Source organism: Athene cunicularia, assembly GCF_003259725.1.
Source record: "Athene cunicularia isolate RWA chromosome 2 unlocalized genomic scaffold, athCun1 chr2_part1, whole genome shotgun sequence".
NCBI lineage: Eukaryota > Metazoa > Chordata > Aves > Strigiformes > Strigidae > Athene > Athene cunicularia.
Genome location: NW_020799095.1, coordinates 134879350 through 134905451, shown reverse-complemented (window position 1 = coordinate 134905451; position 26102 = coordinate 134879350). Strand labels below are relative to the sequence as shown.

The 26102-nt window shown below is 36.3% G+C and overlaps 1 protein-coding gene across 1 annotated transcript in view; it reads left to right on the top strand.

Moving 5' to 3' along the window:
- The window catches only part of NUDCD1 (NudC domain containing 1), a 52806-nt gene that overhangs the window by 21472 nt on the left and 5232 nt on the right, over positions 1-26102 (top strand). Inside the window, exons 5-10 of the mRNA XM_026842610.1 lie at positions 110-293; positions 4097-4282; positions 6853-7060; positions 13948-14092; positions 16259-16384; positions 25192-25351. Of these exons, the coding sequence (XP_026698411.1) occupies positions 110-293; positions 4097-4282; positions 6853-7060; positions 13948-14092; positions 16259-16384; positions 25192-25351 (1009 nt within the window). The remainder of the gene's footprint in view (positions 1-109; positions 294-4096; positions 4283-6852; positions 7061-13947; positions 14093-16258; positions 16385-25191; positions 25352-26102) is intronic.

The window sequence follows — 26102 nt, the reverse complement described above, 5'->3', positions numbered from 1 at the left end:
TTGTGGGAAGCAAACTTTAACTCATTTGACATTCACTGAAGCCTTTCACTGCTGAGAGAGAGCAAGATTTCCAGTTTTAGCTGATTTGTACTACAATTTTGTCTTCTAGATTGTGTTTAATGAAGAACTAGGAAGTCCATTTATTATATCACACAGTGTTTCATTTGTAAAATCTGATATGCATTCAGTAGCTGTGCTACTGCTTAGGGTAGATAAAGATGAATTGGACACAAAAGGAAGTGGATTTCATATTACCTTGGAATGGGTTACAGTTGCAGAGATAAGCAAAGAGGGTAAGTGTTTTACATTTATATTACTGCTGAGTAATTAAAAAAAAATATTAAAAAATAATGTTTTTATTCTTTGTCTTAGAAATTGATTGTTCCTCATGTTCTGATATTTCCTTTCCCCAAAACTTCAGGTTGGATTTTACATACATAATTTTTTCTTACATTTTGAGATCAAGTTATTTGTTTAGACCTATATTCTGGCAAACGTCTGGAAGACACTAAAAAGTAAAGTTTTATACATGTGTGGTTAAGATAATTAGAAAACAAAATAGAACTTTGTGACATTATGAAATGCAATTCCCATTTAAAATGTAAAATGTAAAATTTTGTAAAATCAAGGTCATACAGAACTATTTCTAACTAGTATCTGTTGTACTTTTCAAAATGCTGTACAGCTGGATATGGGGTTTTGTTTGGTTATGTTTTGGGGGTTTTGTGTTTTTTTAGACTCCAATTAATAGTCTCAGGGAATTGGAATTAGTATGAGATAAATTTAAGAACTGTAGCATAAAAAGTAAACAGTGTATTATACCTACTAATTAATGTACTCTTCTAATAAAGTTTGGCAAAGGGTAATTTATCTGTTCAATATGATCATATATACTTTCATTAAATACAGTTATTTCCATAAAGGATACAAGACCATATGCTTCAGCATCTGATTTAAAGATGTGTGGATTAAATTAATTTATCTTTTTGGGAAGACTGTTATACAGTCTTGTTCATTATATTCCAAAAAGTATAGTTTTGATACTGATAGAAACAAGTTCTTTAACTGCTTGAACCAAAGCAGTTGACTGCATACTGTGGTGTTACTATCCAAGTGTTCCTCAGTCTCCTACATACATAGTATGGATAGGAGAACAGAATAGAATAGACTTCAGTTGGAAGGGACCTACAATGATCATCTAGTCCAACTGCCTGACCAGTTCAGGGCTGGCCAAAAGTTAAAGCATGTTGTTAAGTGCATTGACCAAATGCCTCTTAAACACTGACAGGCTTGGGGCATCAACCACCGCTCTAGGGAGCCTGTTCCAGTGTTTGACCACCCTCTTGGTAAAGAAAAGCTTCCTAATGTCCAGTCTGAACCTCCCCTGGTGCAGCTTTGAACCATTCCAGTGCATTCTGTCACTGGATACCAGGGAGAAGAGATCAGCACCTCCTTCTCCACTTCCCCTCCTCAGAAGGCTGTAGAGATCAGTGAGGTCACCCTTCAGCCTCCTTTTCTCCAAAGGAGACAAGCCCAAATTCCTCAGCTGCTCCTCATAGGACATTCTTTCCAGCTCTGTCACCAGCTTTGTCACCCTAACTGACTTTATTCATGTTGTCTGCTGTTGAAACCTTGGGTGATGGAAATATTTCTAAGAGAGCCAGAAGGGCATGGGAGATTGTCTTACGCTTTTGTGGCCAGCTCAACAAGAGAAAGAAACCTCTGAATATTACTGGTTATATCATGTAAGAAAAATTAAATCAGTAATACTGCCAGTCTAGAACTGAAGAATATTTCTTAGAGAGCACTATCACAGTTTTTTATTATATTTTTAATACTGTATGTTTTAATAAACAAATCCTTTTTTACAGTGCATTTTTTATTACTTACAACAAATGTTCATGGATATAAACTTTTTCCATAAAAGTGGATTTAGAAATCTTTCCAAAAATCTTGCCAGTTCTCCAGCATTTCCAAGGAACAGGCAAAATTTTTGTAATTGCAGTAATCAGAGATGTAAATAACAAGATTCAAAGCAAACTTTGATTATGAAGAGAGAAATAAGTTTTCATTTCTTCATTTCTTTTAAATAAGCATCTCACAAATCAGAGCAATGTATAAACCAGTCTTGGAAGGTAAAAGCTGTTTTGAGGAACTGCAATACTTTACATCCTCATTGCCCAGTAGGCAATTGCTATGCTTAACTTTTCTTGAAACTCTGTGGGTGGAGTTTATCAAATCAGATTGTAAAAAAAAAAAAAGTAGTTGATCAACAAACCATTTCCCAAATTACCAAATCTATACTTCATCAAAGTGAAGCCTTAAAACATAGTTATGTGTCTTGACACCAACAACTGTGAGTCTCTGTCACATCTGGCTGTCTAGACAAAGTGATCACACCTACCACTATTGTATTACCAAAGAACAAAAAATGGAAGCGTGAAAATAAATATGAATGGAAGCAGTGGTTAGCTCTGTTCCCATCTTGTGTGGTACTTCAGAGGGTTGTGACAAAGGTGTACCCTTTGAAAGGTAGTTGTTTTCTTTAGTTAACTAAAGTTTTAGGAATCCGTACTATAAAAGCTTGATACAAAGAACCACTATGCTACTGTATTAGACTCAGAAAATGTTACATGCTTAGCTTTCTTGTGACCTTCTTTACAAGAAAAATCATGTAGTGTAAAGTGACTGAAAAGATCACGAAGACTCAAATGTAAAAGTGTTGAGGATTGATTGAAAATAGGTTTGGTCACAATGACATGTTATGGAGATTTTTAACAAGTGAGCAAATGCTTGTAAGAGAGACATGCAAACAAATTTGATATGTTTCAGTGCACAGTTAAATTCCATCAGTTAAATAACAGCTTGTTCAATGAGTGGCTAACTTCCCACTGACGTGTTCTTTTTGTCATGTATCTAAGATGAGCTAATTTGTTAATCTTTTAAAGCAGGTTATCCTTTTACTTGGAGTCTTCTCATTGTATAGATCTCTTACTCTGTCTCTAATTAGAATGGTTGAATCTCTTCAATTAATACCACCCCCCTGCCCTGACCAAACTTTTTAGGAAAAAGGCGGGGGGGAGGGGGGCTTTAACACCACTAAGTACCCAAATTATATTGTAGTCTGCTTATTACTCTGTACTCCACTTCTTGCTTAGCAAGCAGGAAAACCAATTGAGGACTTAAATTATACCTGGCTTGCCCATTATTACCTGTTTTCTCCTCCAGTTTAGATGTTTCTTTAAGCTTCACATTGAGGTCAAAACAGGAACACATTTTGGAGTACTAGAGTGGCATACATGGTTTTTGCCATCATAATCTCATCTTGTCTAATGTCTCTGCTAATGAGTTCCCAGTTTCTTTCAAGTGCAGCTGTAGTTGCAAGTAAAGTGATTTCTTTTAATGAAGAGATGAAGCATAAATGTGAAAAACTAAACAATTCTTGGTTATAATTTTATCACCTGTGAGAATTTTATCAAGTTGGGGTTTTTTTGCTACAAATCCATTTGTACCATCTGTTATTATTCAGAAGTTGATCAGTTATTGAGGACTCTGTGGGTAGTAAGATTCTAATGGAGAACAAATGTTGTGCTAGAACCTGTCAGTTTACTGGTATTTTGAGTAGTCATGTTTGGGAGCACAGTATGGAATGGCATGTACTTCGATGCCAGTAGCTAACATCTGGGACCTCTCTTTTACGTGGCAGTGTTTTACAAAAGTTGAGGAAGAAAAGCATTTTCCATTATAAATAAAGTGTTAGCACTAGCTATTTCATCACTTCTCAAGTTTTTACAGAAGCTCCGAAAGTATTTGGAAAGCTTGTTTGTACAGAGGCTGTGAGTGCTTTTGTGAATTGCTGGGCTACCTGTGATGAAAAAAGCCATCATGAGAGAAAAGGGCAATGTTAGATTAATTTTAGGGTCTACATATTTAACAAACTCGTTGGAAAACAGAAGAGAAATTTCTTTTTAAACTATGGTACTATGATTTAATGGTAGGATTGCTTAGTATTTTAAAGTGTAATGAGATTTTTTTATAATGACTTGTCTTCTCAAAAAATATTGCCACTAAGAGTGTAATTTTTTTAATTTTATAGGTGATCACAGATATGAAATCGTGAAAAGGAGAGTTTTACAAGGAAAATCAGTCCCCCATTATGCAGCAATAGAGCCGAGTGGGGATGGTTTAATGATTGTTTCCTACAAACCGTTCAAGTTTATGCAAGATCAAGATGACAAATTAGAAGAAAATGACAGTGCAAAAGCAGAAAATGAGAAGAAAGGTAAGACTTACCTGACAATATGATAGGCTGCTCTCTCTTTTGGCTTAGAAAATAGCTTGTCAGTTTAGCATCTGTTTGGAAACTCTAGCAATAAATGTCTTCATATCTACATTACAGATTTTTATGTTTTTTTAAGGACAGATTGGCTTTTGTGTTGTTTGTTTTCACCCTGGGAAGTTGTATTGTCCATAAACTTAAATGAGAAGCTTTTTTGGATAGATCATTAAACAATTTTGTTGTCCTAAGAAAAAGGGTATTTTACAAACAGAACTATACTAATTTTTTGCCAGCAGTTGGATTGCTAAGGTAACACCTAAATTTAAGCATCTGGCTGACTTACTCAAATTAAGAAACCAGACTTCTAGATGAGAGAGTTCAGTGTGGCACCCACTGACTCCCCCAATTAGTTGTTCATCAGAAAGCTCTCTGATGTGTAATTTACTCCTGCCTTTCTAAATTAAAAAAAATCCAGCAAACAACTTTTTCTTTTTAAAGAATGAGAATCCTGTAAAAGACTATCTCCAGTGAAAAAACAGTTCAGAAAAAAACCCTTCAGCAGAAGGCATCCAACTTTTTTTTTTTTTTCTTTGGGATCAATACAAAATTAAGTATGGAAAAACCTATTAATAAAGTTGTTTTATCTTAAACATCACTGAGCTCTTACTGTCTATGTTTATATAGTTATACTGTGTTATTTCAGATCTCATCTTTTGCTTCTAAGTATGAGGCATTGGTTAATCAACCAAACCTAACTGCGTGATACTTGCACAGTCTCTGTGAACGGTGCAAAAATCTGTTCGGGAAACAATGCAAAAAGATCAATTTTCTGGAATGTATTAATGTTACACACTGTGATAACTGTGATGTACATATAATTGTGTTAAGAACAGTCTGTATGTATCAATTTTGAGGCAAAGGAGTTCTTCAGTGCACTGAACACCACAATGCAACGTCTGTGCTGTTGTCACCTGAATTAACAAGTTCAGTGCTTTAAGGATTTTAATTGCTGCTTGAGTTGTATGCTAGGAGTGATTAAAGAAGCACAGTAAATAAAGACTATATGACACTTAGCGTAGCTCATTTCATGCATGTATGTGCACTTACGATGTTGCCAAAACCCAGAAATCTGTGTTGGGTGGAGTACTGTTTGCAGCAATACCTTTAGAAAACTTCTCATGGCATAAAAATCTAATGGTAGATAAAGTACTGAAATCTGAACTCCTAGTTTAGAGGGAACTCTAATATCTCTTTAAGAGAGAATTTATTTTCCTAAACCTAATGTAAGCTGCAGTTTTGATTGCATGGTTATATAAAATTGTAGGCATAATATATACCAGATAATGAAACAAGATGTGCTAGCAATAGAACTCTATTTCTGATAGAAGCTTACAGCAATAGATAAAGATATACTAAGGCAGTTATGTTGCACATTGGTATTTTGGTTTTTAATGTGTTCTTTCATAGTCTCCTCTGCACATTTTTGACATGAGAAGGCTGTCTTGAAGATGGGGGAGAAGGGAAGTCTAAACTACTTTTTTGGTGTCACTCATTTTACTTATAAATTAAGATTTTTAATATTAGATACCATCTGTGTTGAAGTTCAGAATTTTGAATGCTGTCGTGTCTCAGATGCTAACAGTTTCTGGGAAGTGTATTTGTAGCACCTGTGACTGATCCATTGCAAACAGGAAACTCATGGTAATGGGCAACACTGTAAGAGTCCTTCCAGAGTCATGGTTGCTGATACAAACCTTAGATCAAGGAAATCTTGTATTGTACTGTGACAACTTGAGGGCTTCCAAAGGGTCTATCTGTACTTTTTCCTCTAAATAGGAAGGTAACATGTACAAGATTGCTCTTTAGAAAGTGAATGGGTCTGTGTGTTTTCCATGACCAGCTGTGTACTACCCAGTTATGCTGTCATAGACTTCCTTTTGTATAAATATTTCTCTTAAAAGGCTACTTCTTATAGCAGTTTAATAATCAAGATAGATATCAGGCAGATCCTAGAACCAAGGGCAAAAGTCAATCATTACCTCTGGGCAGGAAGTTTTGTTTCATCTCCATCAGCTGAGGCAGATGAAGACTACTTGGTCTTCTAAATTAAATTCTGTTGAATAGTCAGTCAAAAAATGTTCACATCTGTGAATGGCATATACTTCTGAGCATGCAGTCACTTGTTAGTACCACTTCACCTGATGTCTCTTCAACTAAATTATTAATCATTAATGTTTCAGTGTGTTTAAGTACATTTTGGTTATCAATTTTGTAATACTACAATAAACTTAGAGTAATAGTTAATGCCCATTGTATAACTCTATCAGCATACTTGAGTATAGACATGAATATAAACCTGCTCCCTAGATGACAGACACAAATGAAACTTATTGATAACAAAATGTTTCTCCATTTTATAATCAGAATATATTTTATGTATATTGTTCAGGGTAAAAGTTAATTTTCACTTTTCCACAAACTTCCTATTCCCTGTCTCCCAACATTGCATGCTATGGAATACAGGACAGCATTTGTAATGTAGTTTATATTTTTCTGCATGTTTCCAATTGTAGACCCTCTCTATTACTGGCAGCAGACTGAAGATGATGTGACAATAACAGTTCACATTCCTCAAGATATCACTAAGGATGACATAAAAGTACTCTTTTCCCCTGATAACATATGTGTTATACTGAAAGACCAACCTCCTCTGATGGAAGGAAAACTCTATTCATCTGTGGACCATGAAAGCTGCACATGGATAATTAAAGAGAACAAAAGGTGGTGTATGCCGTTTTTTGTTTTTCTGTTGATAAAAACTGATTTCAAAGTTTCAAAGTTCATAGTATACCCTATCTGACTTCTGGCCCCTGTGGGAATGGACTCATTTAGTGCTACACTCTGCATCTCTTCCTACAAGAATTTATCTCCTCTGCTGAAAACAGTTCACTGGCTTTTGCAATGCTGTCTCACAATACCATTTCTTTAGCTAATTGTGAAAGTAATTCCTTTTTCTTACAGTTACTTGCTTGTAAACTGTGTGTCCAGCTATTTTCTACAACATAGAACAGCCTTTCCAAAATAATAAATTGTTTTATTTCAGAAAAAAAGGCATTATGTCTAACTGTCTGTACTGACAGCTAAATCTGTATCAGACTAGGAAATTAAGAGTTTCTACTAGTGAGCTGTGAAGCAGTTCTTTGCAGGATTAGGGATACGTTGATGCTTATAATGCTTAACCTCCTTACAGTATTTTCACATGTTTTGGCTGTGTTTATTGGCAGCCAGAGTTAATGTCCTGTCTGTATGGCTACCTGGTTTTATTATTCTCAAAGTGAATAATCTTGTCCATTCAATTCTAGGTGATCACAGTGGAAAAGTGAATAGATAAACTGTTAAATGATTTTCATAAAGATAGTGTATCATATAGTTATGAAATTTTGGTAATAAATACAGTAAGTAAATTCAGTAATATTTTGTAATACTGAAGAAAAACGTCATTTTTTCCAAATAGCCAGAAAACCCCCCAGATATCAAAATGTTAAACATAGCTTTGTAAGCAGAGTAAACTTAATTGGTTTAACATTTTTTTTCCCACTAAATTTTAGGATTGATTAGTCTGAATTTACCCTGCTGTGTTAATAATTTCTCTTCTACTTCAACTTTCCACAGACAGAAGCTTTTTTTGGTAATAATGTAACATAAATTCTTCTGGTTTGACTTATAAATTTCTTACTCTGTTTTCCAAATCCATTGTACATATGTACGTGATATAAAATTAATCTGTGTGAACTCAACATGCTGTAGACCTCAAATAGAAATGTGCATGGTTTTGAGACGTAAACTTTAATTGTCTCTTTCTCTCTGAAATAAAACATGAAAAAACAGAGTGGGGGGGAAAAAGAATACAGAGGTCCCTAAACCATAGCCCAAGTTACTTATTTTGTAATTTCAAAGCCTGTTAGTTCTAGAATTTTATTTCTCTGGTAGAGAATTGCAACCTAACTTTAGACACCTAATTTTGCTTTCTACTTAGGCTCTAGATTGTTAGTAGAGCCTCCAGAGGGCTTTTCAGGGCCTTAAACTGATTTCATGAAGTGTTCGACCATTGTTTTAGTTGCATCAGTACAAAAGCTTCGTATGTGGAAGGTGATGTAAGTATTCAGATTTACTTCCACATGTAAAATGGAGTATGAAATCCCTGTATGTTTGGAAATGTACCTTTCCACGTTTTCTGTTTGAGACTTGAAGATAAAAGCTTGTGTTATATATAAGTCACTTTCTTTATTGCAGTTAACAGGTGCAGTGAACACTTACAGGTACCATTCTTCCCTACCTTGTGGTTCAGGAACTGAGAGTGCTGTTGGATGCTTAAACACTGCTAAACATACTGATCCTTCCACTTACAAGAGGGATTGAAAGTCTTTGCTCTTCTTTTGCAGTTTTACTTCCCCTTGTGCTACCTGGTCAGAACAGCTAGAACTGAAGCACCGTCTGAATGGTTCAAAGTAAAACTTGAGGCGTGATGAATGAAATAGAGTATGTGCATTACAAAAAATAAGTAGCTGATCCACACTTTAATGATCTTGTTCTTATTTGTACCTTAAGCCCATAATACCTGTCAAAGTACCTTGGAATTTTTTTACCTTCTCTTGTCAGTTGCACTGGTGCATTTCTGTTTGTCTGCTTGAGGGAGGTGGGCTTGAAGGTCTGGAATTGACTAAACGTTTTCTGCTCTAAGAGCTTTGTGATAGTACTTCTGAACTTTTCAAAGTTTCATATGTTTTACAGTCTGTAACCCAGCACATTTTTTATTTAATCTAGGGGTGTGTTTCATTGTATAGAAGTCTCATGTTAGTCTCTTTAATGTTCAAGTAGGGATTTGTGCATAAGTCTACAGCTATTAGATATTGATATGTATAGACTTAGTACAAGATAGAGTTGTCCATGTTCTTCAAGTATTCTCTTTGTAATATCTGTGAATTTAGGCATCCATACATTTCTGCACTACAGGTGAAGTATTCTAACCAATTCTGGCCATCTATACATTTGGTAGTTACTGTGGCCTTAGTTAATATCACAGCTATTATAATTAATACGTAATCACAAAAGCAGTTCAGAGTAGTAGGAATGTCCATACTTAAATAAGAACTTTTTCTTTAAGCTTGTTAGAGGCCATATTACAGAAGTGGACTACAGGATGAAAAGTTAATCTTTTTTTATCTGGCTACTTCTGGTACTCCTTTTAAGGTATAGAAGCTATTTGGATATAGAAGGCATCCGTGCTGGTTTGTTCACTTCAACCAAAAGACTGAGCTGCCACTGTAGTGTGTTGACCTGTCAGAGTTCAATACTCTCCGACCAAGTTTTTTTAAATATTCCACACATGGAGAGTGTAATGATCGAATTTTTTTGAGGAGAGTTGATGCCACACAGAGTTTCTGATTTAGCAGGGTGATACAAAATACACTGAAAACTTGATACAAATTGAAGTTACAGTTAGCAAAATATAGCAATTGCAATACGTGGTTTAGTCACCATACCAATGTGATTTCCATTACCAGCCTCTGTAATATGCTCACCTTCTCAACACTGGGCATCCCTAATTGTCTGAAAGGAGCAAGTGGCTCGAAGTCAGCTCCAGCCCATTGCTCTCTTCCAAATTATTTGGTTTTCTAATTTTTATACTGTGCCTGGGCTGAGCTGTGTATTCACTCCCCCCCCTTGCTGGTCTGGCTAACTCAAGGAGATATTCATACTCCTTTCATGAACTCAAGAAGCATTTACATCACTGGTTGATCCACTCAGCTGTTGATAGCCACCCTTTGTGTTGAGATAAGGTCAGCTTCTTTGCATTGTTTCCTGAGGGTCATGGGCACATCCCCTTGCCAGTCTCCACCAGGAATCTTCCATTTTAGTGGTTTGTTCAATGAATCACATTCCACCCCTAAGGTTTAGTCTGTCACAAGCTCTGTGACGTGTAACACTGGTTGCAGACTGAAAACAGCTTGTATTGATCGTTCTGTAAATACAGAACTACAGGCTAAGTTCTGAACCAAAGAAATTATTTAAACATGAGATAAAGCGTGGGAAAAGGGATACAGACTGATAGGGGAGGGGGAATGCAAGGAAATGGGTCAATAAGTTAAACTGTTTGAAGTTTCATATTTTAGATATGGTTTATGATGAAATTTGTCTTGGATCTTCCAACAAGTATAAGAAAAGCAACCAGGTCTGTCAGTATATAATACGTATCTGGACATTTACTGCTTTTGTTCTCTTCTAGGATAAAGTAATTAGCCACTATTTCTTGAAACAAGCAGGTTTGGTTAAATGTTGCTTAACGAGTAATTTCCGTATATGGTATCATCATGAAAAAATGTAAGAAGAAAGGAGTTGTTTCTGTGGAAATAGAGGTATTTCCTTTAAATAAGATAAAAATCCATTTTTCTCACTGGGAAAGTTTTGCAAATACTCTGTGATAAAGAACATAAATTTGGCAAAATATAAACTTGCCTATATCACTAAGCATATTTGTCTTTTATCCAAATCCAAAAATCAAATGCAAAACATATCACACGAACTACTATGAAGAAAGTTAAGTTTATCCCAGCCAAAGCCAGTACATGAGTGCAACAAAAGTACTTAAATCTATTAACTACATTTAAGGATCAATAATTTCTTCAGTTAAGAAAAACTCTGCCTTGAAGTTCCTAATGTAGTAATGGCAACAGTATACCTACCTCCTGGACATGGGACAAGAGTGAGGGGAATGCATTAGTTGTGTCCATTTCCAAGGCATTTTGATATGTCTTCTGTTGTTCTCTGCTTGGCCTCTTCTTTTCTAATACCAGTCATTAAAATCCAATATAGTTTTACTTTGAAGCACTATGGGTTCTGAAAAATATAGAGATAAATACCAGATAACAGTATTTGCTACTTGCATTACAGTCCATTTTGCATTTAACATAAACTAAACTTACTAATGAAAACTTATTGAGTTCTTATTTCCTGACTTTTTTTAGTTTTTGAACATTCTTTGATTAACAGTCACCAAATACTTGCTCTGAGCAAAAATGTACAGGTGTTAAAAGAAATTCCTAATAACCTAGTAGTGTAGAAGTTGTTGCTGTGCATTCGGCAATAAAATATGATTGTGCTGTAGTGGTTTCTTCTGAAGAAAAACTGTCCCTTTGGCCATGCATATTTCTTGGAAATAATTTTTGACTCCAGCAATTCAAGAATCAAATTTCAGCAGTATCATTTTGTAAAAAAATCTTTCAGTCTGTCTTACCTTTTGTTTTAAATTCAGCACTTCTTTGGGTTTTTTTCCCTTTTTGCTGTAGATTTATTACTGTTTTTACACTTCAGTTATTCTAGATGCAATATATTGTAATAAAGGTAATCATACAATAGGAAAATTTCAGGAGTTGTTTTACCAGATAAAGCTTTAGAGCAGGGCAGATGGTTTTATTGATCCCCTTCACTTTTCAGTATCTAATACCTATTTTATGAGAGTGTGTGCACTTCAGTTTTCTGTCTCAGAGTCCCAGTTCAAGTATTTATTTCTGCATATTTGAAGCTTACTGAAGAAAAAAAGCCTGTAACTTTTTGTGTAGTTCAGATCTGTCCTTGGATCTCCATTTGACATTTTTAGTCTGCAGTTTCCAGTTTTGTTTCCTCTCAGAGGTTTTGAGATGCACAAACTTTATTCTTATAAACCTGAACCAGCATACAGTAAGTGGGGAGAATACAGATTTGTTTCAGTGGCACAGTAATGTTCCCAGCCATAACGTTATGGAAAATATGGCCATCTAAGGAGGTATTTTGAGAGGACTCAGTGAACAATAGACTTTATATTAACTGTAGCTTTCTGACACTCAAGTCTGAGTTTCAGGTAGAAAAAAGGGGAAAAAAAAAAGTCAGTTTCAAATTACAACTTGTAAATATATACATTTTCACTACTGTTCCCCATGTATGGAAATTGGGGAGTAGTGTTAAAGGTTTGAGATACTGTATCTTATGATTGTTTTGCATATTGCTTTGTATGTAATACTATGATAATTACCATCATAATAGTTTAAAATACAAAGTGAAAAACAAATATGGTAGAGATAATACTGACTCTTGAGTGCTTAGTCAAGCTTGATATTTTTCATTATTGCATTGTTTAAACTTCTATATGAAGTGTACAGGTGTGTAGACCTTGTGAGATTTGGTTATAATAATAAAACTAGTGTGACATTCTCTGCAACACGTTCCCAGTTAAAATTTTTTTTCGATTTCTTTTGATAGTCATATGGTTTATTTTTAGGTAGTCCTGCAAGGAGCAGGGATTTGGACTCCATGATCCTTCTGGGTCCCTTCCAACTTAAGATACTCTATGATTCTGTGATTTTTCCTTAAGCTTCCCTCATCAAAAGTCTTGGCTTTTTCCCAAAAGGTTAGTTATAAAAGATAGTTATTTTCCAAAAGTATTAAATAGAGGGACTAATATTTGTATAGAGATTATACTAATACTATATACTAAAATGTGACTTTTCATTCATTGATTATTAGATATCATAGTGAGAAATAACTCAACTGAGTAACTCAATTTTTTAATTACTCAATCGAGTGAGCAATATTGCATGAATCTCAGACTTCTATTTAATGGGAAACAGTAATTACACATTTTGAAGTAGTAAGTTGCACTCTGTTATTAATGTCTAAAGGTATTGCAATGCCACTTCAACTCTGTTGGTTAAAAGTCTAAAATGTGCTCCAGATGTCTTCTGTAAAAGTCTGCTATTTCTAATACCAATGTAATTGCTTCAGGAACTGATTCAGAATTCACCAAATAGTTATTGCTTTAATGCAGGAGTTAGTAACTTGGAAGGTGTTCCTGTTCTGTCAGGTAAAAGACTGTCATTGTAGACCCTATAAGTGTATCTAAAAGTGAATATTATAAAACTAGCTCTCATTTTATCATTATATCCATGTGTTGGTCTAATGCAATAATTAAATAGAATGAAATATGTTGGTACTAAGTCTCTTGTTTTATGTTTGGTTAGTTGTTCCTGATGGTTATACAAGGTTCTCTTCAATTTGTTTGTGGTTTTTTACAGGTTACAGAAATCACACCTCTTCTGAGATAATGATTTTAGGTACACAATGTAGATAATTAACTATTGTGGTATTTCTGAGGTCTATAAAATAAAATATTTTTGTCCTAGATGTTATATAAAGGTAGTGCACACTTAAGTAGCCCTATTAAGCACTTCATAGGTTTCAGATAAACCTCTGTAGGTACTCTGTAGTTCTGTTACTCTTTGAATAGATTTCTTTACAGGTGATCTTCTACAGTATTTAAACTATTTTAATAAGACTGCTTCAGGGGAAACTGTATTTACATTGAAAACCCTGAGGACACTTACATGAATACATTTTCTCTGTTCTTAAACTTTTAAAAATCTCATGTCATTGGTCTGTTTTTCTTCGGAATATTTTCTGTTAGAATAGTTTATTTTATAAATTGAATACTAATGGTTTCTGTTATGTGATTTTTCATTATTAATTCAGTTTGGAGAGAAGAAGTGCTCAAACCTACATTTAGAGCTTTTTGACTAATGTGAGAAATGGATGCAGTATTTTTGTGTACTACTGTTTGTCTTCTATTTGCATTTTAGTTTGGAAGTTTCTCTAATTAAGAAAAATGAGGGACCCCAGTGGCCAGAGCTAATAGTTGGTGACACAAGAGGAGAATTCATTATGGACTCTTCCCAATGCTCTGAAATAACTGAAAGCCTGATGCATCTTACCTCTGAAGTAATGGTAAGGAGCTGAAAATAAAACATTTAAAATTCTTGTACATTTGCATGTTGCATTCTCCTGATAACCTAATTTGCACTTCATTGACAGAGCTTATCTGTCCATTTACTATTCAGAATTCTAACTCTGCATTAATTTTCAACTGAAACTTTTAACAAACTAATGACACTAGAGTTGTGAATATACTTTGAACACTAATATAATCTTCACTGGGGACTGTATTTAGCTTACATGATAGCATCTGCACCAAAATAGAAGTTTGATTAAGCATTGAAGATAAATTTTGTTCCCACCACTTATGTGGCAGTTTCTTTTAATGTAGTTGATTTAAGTAATTTTTAATCTTGTTTAGCAATAGGTTAGCAACACTTTTATACTGTCTTCCTAGGAATACTATACTTGACTTATAAACCGTGAGTGTAAATGACGCTTTAAAAAAGAAAATTTAGGAAAGCATAAGTATGACTCATTAACTCTCTGGCATTATTGTTATACAAGTAGTCTACCTAAACCAAAATAAAATGTAATTTTTAGCTGTTGTTTGCTTGATACTTCCCCTTTTGGATTAATCAGAAAATGGCATCTCATCTAAAACTTGTGAAGTGTGACTCCCTATGGGTCTTGATATATTACTTTTGGATTATTACTTTTTTTAATAAGGCTGAAAAGTGTTATTAAAATAAACTGTTTAGTACTATAAATTGAGTTCTTCCCTCTCACCCTCGCTATCTGTGGGCAAGATATTGTAGTACACCTTTTGACCATGGATTCATTGGGAACTTCAAATTTCTTTTCTTTTGTAACTCATACTGAGCGTAAAGTGTGGAAAAAAAAAATCAACTTTTCAGTATGTGTGCAACAATGATCATGTAAAAAAATAAAAAATCTTTCCTTAGGGAACTGTTCATTTAAATAAATGTCATGTATTTTGTTATACTCGAACTTCAGCTACTTATGTATTAAAAAGGCATGGATTCTTTTTGGTCATCTCAGTTGCTTGTGGTAATGATGTTTACCTGGAAGTTTTTTTAAAAGCCACCCAATAAAACAGTAAACCAGAGGGGAACCCCAAAGTCTAACCTATAAAGAGACAGATACCCTGTGTGAAGTCTTGTGGAGTATATTAAGCCTGCATTATATAACACTCAATTTTCCTGGCTTCTGTCATTTAAGCATGTTTCTTTATCTCTTCATGTTTGTTTTCTTTGGACTTAAATTGTCTTACAATTAAAAAAAAAAAAAGTGCTGATCTCTTTCTCTTTGTGGACTAAACCAAAATAAAGTTCTTCATAATCAGCTGAAATGGTTGAAGAAATGAGCACAGGAACTCAAGAACTTCTCCCTGTCAGATGAATTGAGTCAGTACCCAGTCTGATCTTTCCTTACAAATTCTGTTTGGCCTCAGCTTTCAGCTTATATTAGTTGTCAAGACAATGTCTTTTTTGTTCAAGAAGCAACATTAGTTCATACTTAACAAGGAAGCGTGTATTTTTGTCTTCTATTAAATAAAGGTCCCTTTCAGTTATCATGAAATTAGTTCTTTAAATATATGATAAAGGTAACATAGCTTGGTGATTTTGAAAATTCTCCAAGGAAGATGTCATTAGCAAAAGTAAGCTGTTTCTGTCTACAGTAGCGTTGTATCTTCCTCTCAAATTAGTAGTAAAAGTGACTTTTTTTTCTTGTTTTGAGTGCATTAGAAATATACATAACAAATTGTTAATTTTAAATAATTATTAGCAAAGCTAAAAGGAGGCATGTATTTAGAGCTACTTGCAGAATGACTTAATCCATTTTTTAAATAGCATTTCTCATGGGAATCTAAAAGAAGCTTACACTAATATAAATTTCCTAAACCTGCATAAGTTTTCAGGCTCGTATACTTTTGTTACTTACAGAAGGGAACTTTTTGTCCATATTTTAGTGGCTTACATACCTTTCCTTAAACTGAAACGGATTTTGTTGTACCTACTACTCATGCTGTCCTCCACAACAGAAATGGTTTTGAGTAAGTACATAATAGCTTGATCTTTCAGTATGTAAGGATATGCAAATGATTCTTCCTGTTCTACTGAACCTTTTTTGTTATGAAAAGGAATAGATAGATAGACAGACAGACATTCAGTTGCTTGGATTTCCAGTGTAGTTCATGGTCTTTTTTTATTTCAGAATCCAAACCCTGAAAAGGAAAACCCACCTTGTAATGCTCAAGAATTAGAAGAATGTGATGCTTTTCTTGAAGATAGCGCAAGCTTGTGCAGATTTGATGGTGATACCATGAAAGTCACTCATGTAGTAAGTGCTGCAAAATTGCAGAAATATTTAAAAACATTTTTAAATGATATACATTTTGAATTCTATTATCAGAACAAAAATCTGTGCAAACTCTTGAAAACACAAATTTCTTCCATAATGTAAAATCACAGCAGCAACAGAAATTATCAACTGATATGTTCTTCGGTGTCATTTTAATATAAAAACAAGTCTCCTTTTAATCTGATTTTTAAAAAATACATATTTTCACAGGTGAGCCATTTGAAAAAGCAAAGTTATGTCAGAATAATTATAAGGAAAGGGTCTTTTTCAGTGGCATAAAATTCTTCTAGATTCCTTAGCTTGCATTTTGCTCAGTAACTTTTCAGATAACCTGTCAGAAAGTCGATGCTTTTTACTAAGGAGCTGGAGCATAGATCACCTTATGATACTTGTTTGTCAGTCGCACTGGAAATAACAGATTGTAAGCAAAATGCTTTGATGGGAGGCTTGATCTGGGTTGTAAGCATCTTTGACTAACAACAGTATGTTAGGACTTAATCTGGTCCATTGACTAAAGTGGGTAACAAAATAATCATGAAAGCGTCACAGATTAAGTTGTCATCTTGGTGGTTTGTTTGGGTTTGGGTTTTTTTTTCAAGATGACTCTACTAAGCTTGTAATAAACATGGGTGTTGCACCTCATCACTACCTTGTGTCATGCAAAGCACTTATAAAATAATCTGTTTTTTACAGAAAATGTCATAGTTACAGGTCAAGATTTTGAACCAGTTTATAATTTCCCATTTCCTCAGAAAATCTCTAGAAGTCTTAAGTCTGTGTCTTGCAGATCTTGGTTTGTTCTTTTTCTTGGAAAAAAAAACCCAACTTTTTCATTTGCAGTATAGATGCATATGCATATGTCTGTATGTGTGTGTACGTGTATGTATGCCTGTACATGTATCTGTGCTGCCAAAGGAAAAAAGATTAATTTTAAAGGCTAGCATGTTTCACCAAGAAAGTAGTCTATTTTGTGGGTACGTGTGTTGTGATAGTTAACATTTGTCAGAAGACAAAACCTGTAATTTTATAGCAACTCAGCTCAAATAGATTTTAGCTGTTCAGTGATGGGGGGTAAGAGAAGAAGAGACAGCAGGCATAAGTAGAAACAAGAGGCTCAAACTGGATGGAAGGAAAATCTTTCACACCATCATTGTAGCATGGATCAGGTTGCTTAATAAGGTTGTGCAACCGCTGTCCTTGAGGTTTTCAAGACCAGACAGGATAAATTTCTGAATAACTTAGCCTAAAATACTGTGTCTGGCCTTGAAAGGTAAGAAGTTTGTGCCCCAGGAGATATTTTACAGGCCAGGACGAGTATGATATCACAGGATCAAGAAAAGCAGATCTCGCATACTGCATTCTAGCAGGCAGCAAGACATTGTGGAGCAAGTGTGAACTCCAGGGTGTTTGTAAAGAGCTCTTAAAAATGGGAGGCATAAAAGTAATCTGGAGGCTAATGTGTTTAAAACATTATGGTCAAAGGAATAATTACTGTGGGTAGGAAATTTTCGTGCACGTATAACCTGCTCTAGCTGACCCTGCTTTGAGCAGGGAGGATTGGACTAGAATACCTCCAGAAATCACTTCCAGCCTCAGCTATGTGATTTTGTGGTTTTGGTCCTTGTTGGAGGACATAGGAACATGAATAATTCAGTAGATTTTTCACCATACAGGAATATATTTTCACTTTGATTTAGTTCTTTCAAATTGCTTGGGGTTTTTTTGTTAGCAGTTCAGTGGCCTATTTCCTTAAGAATTGTTGCTTATACATTTTTTTTCTCCGTTGTAGTAAACCATCATCAGTAGGATACAGTTCTAATATGTCTTCTTCCTCTTTAAGTTGGAGAGAAAATTGTGAAATGTATGTTCAGAATCTTAGAGAATCGAAGACTGTGAAATATGTATATAGGAACATTTCCCATCTTGAGTTATAACTTAAGGAAATAAAACATTGATAATGCATTGATGTCTGTTCTATAGAGACTTGATTCTGTTCTTCGTGATGTTTTCTAGTGCATTTCAATGGCAATGATCCAGCTGAAATAAAACAACCAGCAATTTTTGTCAAATACATTGCTATACTGTCCTGTTCTTGTGTGCCAAAATTACATTTGTCTCCTCTAGCTCAAATGCAGTTGTGAAGTTTTTCCTATAGAGAAATACTTGCTTTATTAATGTAAGTTCTTTAAGTTAGGTCCTCAGTGATGGCCTAAATTCCAGCGTATTGTGTTTCCAAAACATCAGAAACTAGAGATGCATGATGGACAATTTTTTTTGCTGTGGAGGGGAAGGGGCTTTGTCAGGTCAAGTATAGGCTGCCTAAAAACACTACCTTATTTCTGGAACTGCTTGCAGTAGCATTTGCAAGATAACGTTTGCCTTCTGTGTTATGCAGATTAATATATATACTACCATATGCTTGAGTTCTGTATTATGATAAAACCAGTTGCAGGCACATGTATGACAAAATGGACAGAAATTAGTAGTTAAAAAAATTGCTGAAAGATGTCTGAAGTATAAAGTGATGCTGTGTGCCTGCAATGGGGAAGCCAAGGTATCCAGATACTTAGAATTGGGATGCCTTAAGGGAAGAGGATGCTACTTGGTTTTTAGATACAAAAGATGAGAGTATTCCCTGTGATTTGTGGAGCAAGCAGAAAATAGGAAATGGACTCTGTAAACCTAGGTCTTTGAATAGCTAATTGCAGTAGGTAGTTTCAGAGAGCAGTTGATCTGTGACAGAAGACTTTTTTGGTTGATAGATGGATTATGGAAACACAACAGAAGAACTTCTGTTCATTTTCCACTAGCTGACATATAAGGTCACTCTTTCCTTGCTCGTACGCCTATATAGAAGCATGACCTTGGTTAACTAAAATGGTGTGTCATGTATTTGTATGTTTGTTGGAGTGGAGATGCTCTCTCTAGTGGTGATAGAAAAAGAGAAGAGGCAAGGCTTTCCTCAAGAGCTTTTCTGGTTCTGAATGCTTTGCCTGAATAACTGCTTCAGGTTGCATGTTTTTTCATTGCAGTTCAGTTTCTCATGTTCTGTCAACACTCATAAAAACTTCTTTTGCATTTGGGCTCTCTGTCCAAGTCATCTGTATCTCTGTTGCATGTAAAATAGGCAGTTAATGCAGCTTAAATAGCATTTAAGCATTTCAAAATAAAAAAATTACTTCTGGGGGAAAAAAGTAATCAAAGTTCAGAACTACTTTGCTGAGGTGCTATACATTTACAATATTTCTCTACATATTGCACAAGCTTACTAAAACCTGGAAAAAAACTTAATTCCTTTAGTCTGTTAGAAATGGTTTGCAATGTAAAAATTAACAATAGCTAAGTAACATGACACTTTCACTTATCATATATGTAATAATGTTATTGTTAGGACACACGTAGATTTAAATTGCATGTTGGGTGTTTTGTTTATTTAATTACAGATGTTTATTTTTACTAAAATAAAAAATTTGATGTTTGTAAAACTCCCACATTTCTGACATGGTACCTCTAAAAGGATATATTTTTTTTAAATTCTGATGTGTTCATTTCTAAATAAGGGATTTACAAAATACTAAGTGCTTCACCTTTAAAAATATGTGTGGTTGCTGTTGAAAGACATGCACAATTTACTCAGTGCTGTCTGCTATAAGGCTTACTTCTTGTCATATATAAATAACTTGTATACTGTTGTACATTTGGCTGAAAATGGTGATTGCTGGTGACTTCAAAGCTACTGTTGTGCTAATGTTGGGGTTTTACTGTGGTGTCATAAATATTTGTGCAGTGTTTGATTCTCTATGAAACTACTTCCTCAGTGCAAAGCAGTTTCATAAAAGTTGATTCCTCAGAGTCTAACCCTCTCCCTTATCTAAAGGACTGATGCATAATGAAGTGAGCTGTGGATGAGAAGAGTGCTCTGCCTGTTATCCATCTCAAGGATGCTTCATTTCTGTCAGTTCAGATACAATAAGAAAGAGGAGACACCTATGCACCATGCCTCAGCTTGTAGAGCTGTATTGGGTGTTTTTACACAGATGTTGGCAGCAGGGCAGCTGCAGAGGTGGCCTCTGCAAGAAGAGGCTGGGGCTGCCCTGTGCCACGCACAGCTGGTTCCAAACAGCTACAGTGGGCCCACTGTAGGACACAGCTGAACCCATCAGGAATGCTGGTGGCCCCTCAGGGAAAATATACTTAAGAAAGGGCAAAAAATGCTGTGCAGCAGCAGTGAGAAGGAGGAGTGAAAAAAATATGAGAGAAACAGCACTGCAGGCACAAAGAATAGTGAAGAAAGAGGAGGGGGAACAGGTGCTCCAGGTGCCAGAGCAGAGATTCCCCAGCAGCCCATGAAGAGCGGCATGGTGAGTCAGTTTGTCCCCCTGCAGCATGTGGAGGACCATGGTAGAGCAGATATCCATGCAGCATCCCATGAAGGACCCCACACTACAGCGGGTGGATGTTCCCTTGATGAAGCTGCAGCCAGTGGAGAGCTCACACAGGAGCAGGCTCCTGGTAGGAGCTGTGGCCCATGGAGCAGAGCTCACACAGGAGCAGCTTTTCTGGTAGGAACTATGGCTCATGGAAGACCCGTGCTGGAGCAGTCTATTCCTGAAGGACTGTACACGTACCCTGTGGAAAGGACCCATGTTGGAGCAGTTCTTGAGGAACTACAGCCCATCAAAAGGACCTATGTTGGAGCAGTTCATGAAGGACTGTATCCCATGGGAGGGACCCCATGCTGGAGCAGGGAAACAGTAAGAAGAGGAAGGAGCAGCAGAGATGAAGTGTTAAGGACTGACTGCAACCCCATTCCCCATCTGCCTGCATCACTCTGGTAGTGGGGGAGGTAGAGGAATCAGGAATGAAGGAGTGAAGTTAAGCCAAGGAAGGGTTTTTTTAAATCTTTGTCTTTGTTCCTCATCATCCTACTTTATTTTTAATTAGCAATAAACTAAATCAGTTTTCCTCAAGTAAAGTCTATTTTGCCCTTGACGGTAGAATTGGTAAGTGATCTCCCCATCTTTATCTCGACCCACGAGCTTTTTCATCTTAGTCTCCCCTGCTGTCCTGTTGGGGGGGGGCGGGGGGAGTGAGAGAATGGCTGCATGGGTGTCTGGCAACCAACTGAAGTCAAACCCACCTGTCCTGGTTTTGACTGGGATAGCTCAAGAAAAATTAACTCTATCACAGCCAAAGCCAGGACACCACCACAGTAACTTAGTTCATATCCAGTTTGAAAGGCAGTAGCTGTTTTACACGTAAGCACAGTCAAAGCTCAGGATTAGTTATTGACTGTTCTATCTCATACTCAACAAAGCAGGTAGGGATTAATCAGAGGAAAGAATTTAAGAAGAGATGTTTTTTACAAGGAGTTCTGGGGTAGAGAACCTTGTGGAAATGTAATTCCAGTCTGTATGAAGCCAAGCTTCATTTCCTTCTGGTGCTCTGGGAACAACTTGCTTTTCGTACCTGGGAGGTCAGGGAATGAAATAGAAGTAATAACGATGACTTGTGGAGATCAGCAAAACAGAGGTCACATTGACTAAAAATGGCTGAGAAGGCTGGCCCTTCTAGCAGGTTCTTCTGGTCAAATCATACTGTAATTGACTGTCCATGGCCCCGTGGAGTGTCATCACATCAGTGTGTCTTGATGCACAATTCCCATGATTGACTTTTTCCCAGGTGTGAAAAGCAGGTGGTGCCACTGTGGGGGCCCACGTGAGTGAGTCTTGAGCTGAATGTATGAGAAATCTTGTTTCCTTTCTCAAGTTGTTTCCCCTTCATTCTGCCTGTTTTTCCTGTGCTCAGAGGTGTGTTCCACTCACCTTTGGTGTCATCTGCCTAACCTCTGCTGATTCTTACCTTTTCCAGATTTTAAGGAATTTGAGGGACTAGAACTGCATATTTTCCCTTTTGCTCAGTACATTGCACCAATATAACACCTGCCTCTTGTTTTCTTTGTTCTCCTTAAGGCATCTTATTAGTTATCTTGACATTATCTTCATTAGTGTTTCTTTGCCTCTTAGTTGCTTAGAAAATTAGTAACCCACATTTCATGACTGCATCTGGCCCTAATGGAGACAGGATTATTTAATCTATTTTGTAGCTTTAATAAAACAGAAGAATTTGTATGCCTGTTGAATGGCATAGTAATAGACGGCTGTTTTGAAGTTGAGCCATTAGACTTGAACATAATCAGCTGAAATAACTGTATTAGTTCTGCCATAGACTGTATGACCTCAACAAATTTCTATGTCTTGATAGCTTTTGTTTCTGTCCGCTGGATCTTATGTTAAGATTAAATTAGGGTCTTCAAGGCAGACACCCCATCCTGTGATATTTGTACAATGGTAGAATAAAAGGCTTGCTGTTCATAGTTATTGTCACAATACCTGTAATAAAGAGCGCTGTGACAACTGTTTAAGAATGATTAGTCAACAACTGTCAGCATCTGAGATGCTCATTGAGAAGTAATGCATCGTGCTATGTATTAGAGTGTAATCCTGCATGTTGCTGTTGCAGACATAGCTTCTGGATATAAAAACTAGTTCAGACATATTTGTTCATCCAGTAACATGAACAATATAGATCAGCTGCAAGTACAAACAGGCATTCCTGATCATCCTTTTCTTGATGGACATTAAGGGAACAGATTGTTCTCTCCTCTGTGCATTTGCTAGTCATAGCGCTACATTAAAAGTATTGCTATTAACTTCATTAAAGAAGGCTTTACATAGATGTTATGACCCAGACTGGAAGCCCAGGGAGTTGTAAAGGTGCATGATCCCCTCGAATTAAACTGAAGTGAAACGACACCAAACAACCAGTTAAAATGTTTTACTTGTGGTAGAAACATCTTGAACTTAGTAAAAGGATAATAAGGGATGTGGTCTCTTATTGATAAATCTGTAGGGAAGGATCCAGATCACCACCCCAGGTTCCAGCATTGTCTCACGTCTGGTAATCTTGGGTGGTGGTACACACACAGCTAAGTTTTCTGTTGCCTTTTAAGTTCATCTGATGGCTGATTTGCATACTAAATAAGGAGAGCCATGTTTTAAATGGACTCATTATCATGAGAGATGAGGAAAGGTGGAGCATGGGTTCTTCTCAGGCATTGAGAGGGTATGGACTGCATTAACCCTTTCATCCAATTGAGTAGATGGTTGCAATCTCCCCCTGCCACTTTTACCTTTTCCCCAGTTACCGCTGGTTTTTGCTGACTTCATGCTTCTTAGGCAACCATCTAGTCTTTGTCTCATTCTGGGGCAGGTGTTTCACTCTTACCAATCTTCTTCTCTTCTTGAAGATGGTAGTCACTAGCAAGGCCTGCATCGTTTATACAAAGTATCAGACTTACACAATAGAGCCAGTGGTCCTCCTTAGAAGATCAGTGCAGCAGACAGTTCAATGAATGTTTGAGGCATTAACTCCTTCAGCTCCTCACAATAGAAAACTCAAAATATGTGTTGTTTTATTGTGTATTCTTACTATTCTTTATTCAGGTAGCAGAATATGCTTGTCTATCTTACGTAATTGGTCATTCCTGGTGAATAGAATCAGCTGTCTGGAAGAGAAGGATCTGGGGTTTCTAACTGACAAGCAGCTGACCATGAGCCAGCAGTGTGCCCAGGTGGCCAAGAAAGCCAACAGCATCCTGGCTTGTATCAGAAATAGTGTGACCAGCAGAAGTAGGGAGGTAATACTGATGAGGCCACACCTGGAGTATTGTGTCCAGTTTTGGGAACCTCAATACGAGAGAGATATCGAGGTGCTGGAGCGAATGCAGAGGAGTGCAACGAAGCTGGTGAAGGGCCTGGAGAACAGATCCTGTGAGGAGCGATTGAAGGAGCTGGGACTGTTCAGTCTGAGGAGAAGTCTGAGGGGAGACCTCATCACTCTCTACAGCTACCTGAAAGGACATTGTAGAGAGGTTGGTGCTGGTCTCTTCTCACAGGTGATTAGTGACAGAACAAGAGGGAATGGCTTTAAACTGCAACAGGGGAGGTTTAGACTGGACATTAGGAAAAAACATTTTCACAGAAAGAGTGGTCAGACAGTCGAATAGGCTGCCCAGAGAGGTGGTGGAGTCACCAACCCTGGATGTGTTTAAGGGTCATTTAGATGAGATGTTGGGGGATGTGGTGTAGGGGAGAACTTTGTAGAGTAGGGCTGATGGTTGAACTCAATGATCTCAAGGGTCTTTTGCAACCTGAATGATTCTGTGATTCTATGAATTGTTTATTGAATGGTTTTGGTGATCTAGACATATTTGATGAAGAATATGATAATCTGAAATTTAGTAACTATTTGATTGTGAGTAAATAAAATTGTTGACATTTCATAATTTTAATATTCTAAGTAATTCTTGTTCCAGTGCTTTACCAACTTTTCCTGCAGAGGGACAGTATTTCCTTCTCTATTGGCACTACAGAAAACCAGATGTGATTACTTAGAGAGAATCTTTTTCTAACATCAGAAGTTGTAGGTTATGTTGCTGTATCAGAGAAAATAATTTCTACACAAAACATTCCCATTTGTTTGTGTATTAGACATCATGTTTCCCTGACTATTATCCCAAGAAACTTAATAGCATCTACTTGATATGTATTAGCTACCTGTAGTGTATTGAGCTGTTGATCAGTGGGATGCAGCGTAATGTATTCAAACATTTTGTCAACTAACAAACATGAAACTGTTGATCATTTCACTTTGGCAATATGTGTGACAGAATCTGCTATGTATGCTGTGAATCAATATTTTGTGTTTCTTTGTTTTGCTTTCAGATTAATCTTGGAAGCAACCAGTATCTTTTCTCAGTTGTTGTGGATCCCAGAGAAATGCCATGCTTCTGTCTGAGGCATGATGTTGATGCTCTTCTCTGGCAGCCCCACTCTGACCAACCAGAGAACATGTGGGAACACATTGCAACTTTTAACGCTTTAGGTAGGAAATAAACTTCTGTGTCACATTTGTCTGTCTAAGACTTTTTACCTGAATACTCTTAGTATGACTTCTGTTGATATTTCACTTCATTACATTTCAGTTGAAAGGTACTATAATTTTGTTGATAGCATCATGGTATCTTAATCTTAGAAATATTAGAACGTAAGAAAACTTGGGAGGAAAATAAGCCATTTCAGACCATATACAGGATGCAAGCACAGTATTACACAGTAAAAATGAGACTTCCTTGGATAGGTGAACTTGAGTTAAAGCCTTAAAAGCACAATCACTACCTTAACACTCATACAGAAATCATCAGGGAAACAACTGCAGTGTATGTATGCTTATGGTATGATGTTTTAATATGTGACTTTAGATTTTTCCTATCTCGATGTCCCAGGTGACAAGTCTGAAGAATTGGACATGATTGTTCACTATTTCTTCAGTTTTAAGAGCATCAAATGATGCTTATACATAGTAGGTTGAAAAGAAGCTAAAATAAATACTTCACATAAGCACTTTTAAGCTCTGGAACCTTTGTTACAAAACTTGATGGACGTGGAAATTTTTTATGGATTTGAAAAACAAAAATAAATTCATTGTGACAGGAAAAATCATTCAGGAGCGTAAGTGCCAGCTCTGGCTGAAGAAGCCCCTAACTCTTCTGAAATTACAGACTGCCAGAAGAGTAGAAAATGTGATTGTGAGGGATTCTTAGTTATTGCTGTAGTCTTGCAATCAGAACTAAGAA